Raw genomic sequence first — 6,384 nt, 5'->3', positions numbered from 1 at the left:
CCTCCGCATGTGATGCCATAAAGAAGTTGTTGTTTTAAATGGTTGAATCAAGGGTCACATGGATGATTGAGGTTACACAGAGGATGGGGTTGTGTTGTTCACACTGATATCATAGCTCATTAGAGAAATAACCACGGTCTAAACTGATCTCTGTGACCACAAGCTCAAGTGGTTCAGGCTGAATTTGTGAGCCATTGATTTCTTTGGCTTATTAAAGGTATGAGTATCTTACTATACAGAGAGAAGTGAAAGCAGGATTACCAGGAAATGGAGGTATCGATTGGGTCAAGAAGCTGAGGCTTACATTTCAAATTCCACCAGAGAGACAGGATTTGACAAAAGAACAGTGTTGACGGAGAGATATGGGAAAATATTCTGATGAGTCACAAATTCCTTGGTTATGCGTTTTCTTTTTAAAACATAGCATAATATTAATGTTATGTTTTCATAAATTTATTATACTAAACATTATACCCTACTTTTGGGTTTTTTAATCTATAACCAGAAGAATAGAACCAAAATCTGGGCCCTGTACGTTCTGTATGCAGCCTCAATGAGCCCCCTTCACTTTTTAACACTTTTCATGCCTGTGCAAAAACTGAATCAGTTGGTGAAATCTCACCATATGTCAGACCTCTTTTAACCAATCACAGTAATTACTATGTAAAGCTTCAACCTTATTTCTGTTGTGTTTTTTTAGGTATTCATTGTACCCTGGGCCTACGACAAAGGAGGAATCCATCTTATTTTGGCTCAACACTTAGAAATGATTACTATAGCACTGGATTTCATAAATAAAGAAGACAGGCTTCACTGAAATCATGTTTTATTCACAGAATTGGGGCAAATTAGTGTCCCAAAAGAGCAAGCACGGTCTGTTCCAATGCAGAAATAGCACAATACAACTTTTGAGATTGATCATTTTCAAACTGATTGACTGGTCTTCATACAGGGAGGAAGTCATCTTAAATAACAACTCAGTCTACGTCATTAACCATTTCTGTTGCTGCTGCAAGTTTATTTGCATGAGAAATGTTTGTAAACTGATTCAGATGTATGAGAGGCTCTAATATTTTTGGAAAGATGTAATGGACTGTCAAACTATTAATTTGACCCATCAGTACTAGTTTACTGTGAAGTGCAGCTAAAAACAAACCTTTAATTCCATGCTTTCTGAGAGCATCACTTATGTGCTTATGTACTATACACTTAGTTCCACTATTCCCTTCACTACTACAACCCTGTATATAACAATGCATCACATTTTTGTATGATCATATGTTTTGTATGGAATATATTAGTCTGTAAAGTAACATGTAACTATAACGGTGAAATAACTAGGAGTAAAGAGTAGAATATTTAACTGTGAAATGTAGTGGAATTATAAAGTAAACATAAAATGCAAGTCTTCAAGAAGAGTATAAGTACAAAAAACACCTGAGTGAATGTGCTTACTTCCCAGCACTACAATCATCTTTTTTTCAGTTAATCGAAATTTCTCTCTCTATATTTTGTACTTTGTCCAGTAGATGGCAGTGTCGCTACGTGTTTCATCTTGGCGTATGACGTGAGACGTTAAACCCGGAAGAAGGAAGCCCGAAATTATTGTGGTCGATCTTTCATCAAGCCAGTACAGCCTGAGCTACATACTGAATGCATACTAAAAACAAACACTTCATCAACTTTTACACGGTTAGTTAAATATATTGCCTGTTTTGCTGTATCATACGTTTTTAACTCCAGTGTAATCGCTGTTAAGTCCTTTGTTTCTCTTATTTTCTTGCTAGCTAGCTAACTGCTATAAACTGCACTGATGTGTTTTGGCAGAGAATTGCAAGTGGTTCTGCATCCGTCGTGCAAGTAGTCTCGTCTGCCGGAAAATGTCGTCTGGCAGGGAAGGATCCTGGGCCTTTGCTGTAGCCGCAGTAGCGACCGTGTTTCTGCTGGATGTTGTTGGCTTTGCACAGGCGAAGGTAAGACCTGCAGCTCCTCATCTGGTAACGTTACTTTCATGAACTCTCATTATTGACATTCATTAGCTGGTTCGTTATCAATATGTTTCCTTTCCCCCTGATAGTAGAGGTAATGCTATTTTACTTCAGTCACTTTACCTGGAGGCGTTGTGCCAAAAGTGGTCGTCTGCCGAAACTGATCCTATCACCATTTTATTCGTCTGCGGCTGCTTTTATTTCGATCAAACAGTCCTGTCGTGACAATGCACTTAACTTTATGTCCTTGGTAATTGCAAAGGTATGTCTTTGTGAAACTTTAACGTGTTTTGTAACCGAATGATCACAATTGTGGCCAAAGAAGTGTTTTTAGCTTGTAGCGTAATCAGGTGTGACACTTGTGTGATTATAGGTAATACTATACTTTTGTCTAATGTGTTTGTAATGTATATTGTACTTGTTTATTGTGGTCCGACAGTTGTTGTTTTTTTTTTTGTTTGTTTTGTTTATTTTATTAAAACTGTCCCTTCATTAAAAAGTGTATTTGTAATTCATCTGCAATGAAGTGTTAAGTATTGAAAGAGTGGAATGAAACGTCTTTTAATTGTGTAATCTAATGTAATAATTTAATCTTATCAATTATTATTATTTCGTTCGTGTGTGTGAATGTTTTTAGTATAAAGAGATTTGATCAGAATAAATGAATTAATCTGCCATGGTCAAACAAACACAGAGCAAGAATCCCCAGTGTGTCCAAACAATAGATTTTTCCAAAGTAATGTAAATTTAGGGTTGATATTATCAGCAGTAAATTGTGACAGTTTCGACAGCTTCGTACGCCAGCAAGACCAAAACAAGTGCATGTCTCTGAGATCCGTGTGAAAAGCACACTTTACATTTAAGTCTTTAAATTTCTTTAACTAATGATTGGTTTGATCTTACAGGACATCTATTCGACTTAGGTGCTTCTCTTATCTAATGTCTCTAATGTATAAGAGAGTCTATTCAGACTTTTTGTGCCCTCCACGCTGAGATAACTGGAACTTTGAGTACATGCCAGTTTGTTTTGTGTTTGTTTTTGTACAACTCTGTTTTGTTAATAGGGGAAAGAAAGGGGAAAATAAACAGCTGAGCTATAACATGAAGTAAACAGCTGAACAAGTTTGGGCCACCTTTGATGCAATTTTCTTTGCAATTACAGAACTTTGAGGATGTTCGCTGCAAGTGCATCTGCCCGCCGTACAGAAACATCACTGGCCACATATACAACAGAAATGTCTCCCAGAAGGATTGGTAAGAGAAACCCTTTAATTACACTTTCAGTCATGACACACTCTTCTTGTTTTTTGCCATGCAGAGTAATATAAGTAATAAATGTTCATCCATTAGCCATATCATTCCATTCCTACATCATTGAAGGTCATGGGGGGACTGGAGCCGATCCCAGCTCACATTGGACGAGTCACAGACAACTATTGACACTCGCATTCACACCTTCAGGCAATTTAGGGTCAATAACCTAGCCTGCACTTCTTGAGACTGTTGGGAGGAATCCCATGCAGGGAAAAGAAAGGGGGGAAGAACATGGAAACTTTACACAGAAAGGCCCCAGCTGGCCGGCAGGGTCGAAACCAGAAACATCTTGCTATGAACTGTGCTGCCCATCTGGGACTGTGTAGAAAAAAATCCTTGTAAAATCTATTAGAAATGTCTAACACATGGACACTTTCATTTGTTGTCCAGTAACTGCCTCCATGTAGTGGAGCCCATGCCGGTGCCCGGCCATGATGTGGAGGCTTACTGCCTATTGTGTGAGTGCAAGTACGAGGAGCGAAGTAGCAACACTATCAAGGTACCACTGGCTTTCTATAAGTTTTGCTCTGAGCTTTTCTGTTTAATCAAAAATAAATTGCAAGATGTGTGAAGTGGTGTCACAGTTTACAGAGAGCTGGCTTAAGATCTTTGTCTACTGACACACACCTCTTATGCTGAAAGTTGACTTTCAACATTGACTATCAACAACCTTTAAAATGTTTTTGGATCTAAGAATTTTACACCGTTATGTTAGCATTTCTAAATGTTTTCCTGTCTGTCTGTCTCAGGTAACCATCATCATTTACCTGTCTGTTGTTGGTGCACTGCTGCTCTACATGCTGTTCCTGCTGCTAGTCGACCCTCTGATTCGCAAACATGACCCGTACACCCAGCCACTGCACAATGAGGATGACTCTGAGGTAACCAGTCAGACAAATGCATTTCTTTCATTTCAGCTTAATGTGAAGTCCATCAATCAAGTCTTGGCTTTTGTGTGTGTTCAGGAGATGCGTCCTCAGCCAGACAACGCCCTGGCCAGAGGAAACACGGTGCTGGAGCGAGTTGAGGGAGCACAGCAGCGCTGGAAAAAGCAGGTCCAGGAACAGCGCAAGACTGTTTTTGACCGCCACAAGATGCTTAGTTAAAGCCTGCAGCTGACCTCAAACCAGGTTTAGAGTGGGTAACTTCCCTGGTTTCATTGCAATTACACTGTCACCAGCTGCACTTCACTAACCTTCTTGTCATTGCTGTGCACTGCACCCTCTGATTAAGTATTTCCACAATAAGAAACATTTACATACTGATCTAACAAGCAGATATGTTTTATGTATTATATATAAGACTTCCAGCTAAGTTGCAGTCGTGAAAAAAACTGCATGTTTTCGCACTCTTAACTGCTAGAAATCATATCGATCATTTCAGCAATCTGCAATGCAACAGAATTTGAATGTCTTTATGATGTGAGAATCTTTTTTTAGTCAGACTGTGAATATCTTTTAAGCTTACTCACAATAATTTCCTTGTTAGCCTCCTGCTAAATTGGTATAATATTCAGTAGTTTTTCTTGTACCTTAATTTATTAATTACCTTGGGACATGTAAACTTAAGTATGAACAGTCAATTTAGCTATTTGGGATGGAAATAGTACCCTACCTGTGCCATTATATCAAACATTACATTACAAGCATTGCACATTTTCTAGTTTAGCACTAATAATGATTTATTTGTGATAATTATTTCCATTATTTAGATTATTTCCTTTTTATTTATTCGGAGGAGTTTCACTGAGGACATGGCTCTCTTTTTCAGAAACACCCTGATCACATTCACATAGTTACACACATTCACACCTGGAAGTACAAGTACAACCACAGTATGATCTGTGGGCAGCTCCACTGGAGCAGCCTGGGTGAAGGGTCTTGCTTAGTCACCTAAGTGGTGGTAATGAGGGAGGTCCGGTGGAGGGAATCGATGACCTTTCAGTTCAGAAGATCTCTAACCTTCAGGCCACCACTGCTCAGCAAGCTGTGAGTAGGAACTTGGGTGTGAGTAATATGATTTGCACTAATAGAGTAATTAAAGGACTGTACATTTTGAGCTTTGTGATTTTAAAGGTTTGACATTGCTACCTTTTCAAACAGCCCCAGTAGGTGCCTTTTTCTCTTCCTCTCTTTGTGTGGGTGACTGCGTTACAGCAAACTCTGTTGCAAAACTCGGCTCATAAATGTTAACCATTCACAGCTTGTTCAACACAACAGATAGTTACAGTAAGGTCTACCAATAAAGTATGGCGAGTGTATCTTCCAAGTAGTAGCTGTAAATCAAATTAAATCTTCTATCTTGAAGTTACCAGTGGAACCTGGATCAGTTAGGCACAAGGCCACATTTGTGTCCTGAATTTTGCAGTTTGACAGAACATGCTATCTCATGCAAAGAGAGAAACGGAGAACGGGCATTTAACAGAGCTCAAAAGCCATCCTCAGCTGAATCAAATCTCTGCCGCTGGAAAATGTCCTAAATCGGTAAAGCTGCCAATAATGCGGTTAAGTGTGGCAGAATCAGGGTGCCTTGTGTGCATCATTATGTGTCAGTGGATTCCCGCTCACATCCTGCTACTGAAGCTCCTTGTTGGGGAATTTTTAATGTGACACAGAAAGGCACACTGACTCCCATTACCTTATGCACGATGCGAACTACTAAAGTTTATTTGTCTGTAATGGTTTGTTTTATCACTGAAGTGTTTTTGATTGAAGTATAATTTGATATTACTGTTATCAGTGTTTTGCTCTTCTATTTATCTCCAGCCTAACTGGAGTATTGCTCTGCTCAAGTCTATACATTCAGCTTGATGTGAAATAAAAAATTACTCTGAGTGCAAGATTATTATTTTTTTCATTCATCCTGACGTTCTGGGACATTGTTTTGTTTCCGACAGAAGTCACTGCTACCGATTATTGACACTAGGGGGCGAGAAAGTACATAATATGTGGGCTTACAACTTTGCGCGCTAGTTGGTGTGGTGTTCACCTTTTGGGAAAACTTTCAACAATATCACCTCTTTTATATTGAATTTTGTGCTTTTAGTTTAAAAAGTCATAAACTGTGGTTCATGCTTCTTTTT

The 6,384-nt window shown here is 38.9% G+C and overlaps 1 protein-coding gene across 1 annotated transcript; it reads left to right on the top strand.

Annotated features, from left to right (window-relative positions):
* Positions 1–1,574: 1,574 nt before the first annotated feature.
* tmem9 (transmembrane protein 9) lies at positions 1,575–6,176 on the top strand. The gene is made up of 6 exons (XM_041945432.1): positions 1,575–1,692; positions 1,828–1,973; positions 3,151–3,242; positions 3,693–3,801; positions 4,052–4,183; positions 4,268–6,176. The coding sequence occupies exons 2-6, from the start codon at positions 1,881–1,883 to the stop codon at positions 4,406–4,408; spliced, it is 567 nt and encodes a 188-aa protein (XP_041801366.1). The 5' UTR covers positions 1,575–1,692; positions 1,828–1,880; the 3' UTR covers positions 4,409–6,176.
* The last annotated feature ends 208 nt before the right edge of the window (positions 6,177–6,384 follow it).

The sequence above is a fragment of the Chelmon rostratus genome, chromosome 10, assembly GCF_017976325.1.
Source record: "Chelmon rostratus isolate fCheRos1 chromosome 10, fCheRos1.pri, whole genome shotgun sequence".
NCBI classification, from domain to species: Eukaryota; Metazoa; Chordata; class Actinopteri; order Chaetodontiformes; family Chaetodontidae; genus Chelmon; species Chelmon rostratus.
The sequence above is the reverse complement of the archived record's forward strand: the minus strand, read 5'-3'. Positions and strand labels throughout refer to the sequence as shown.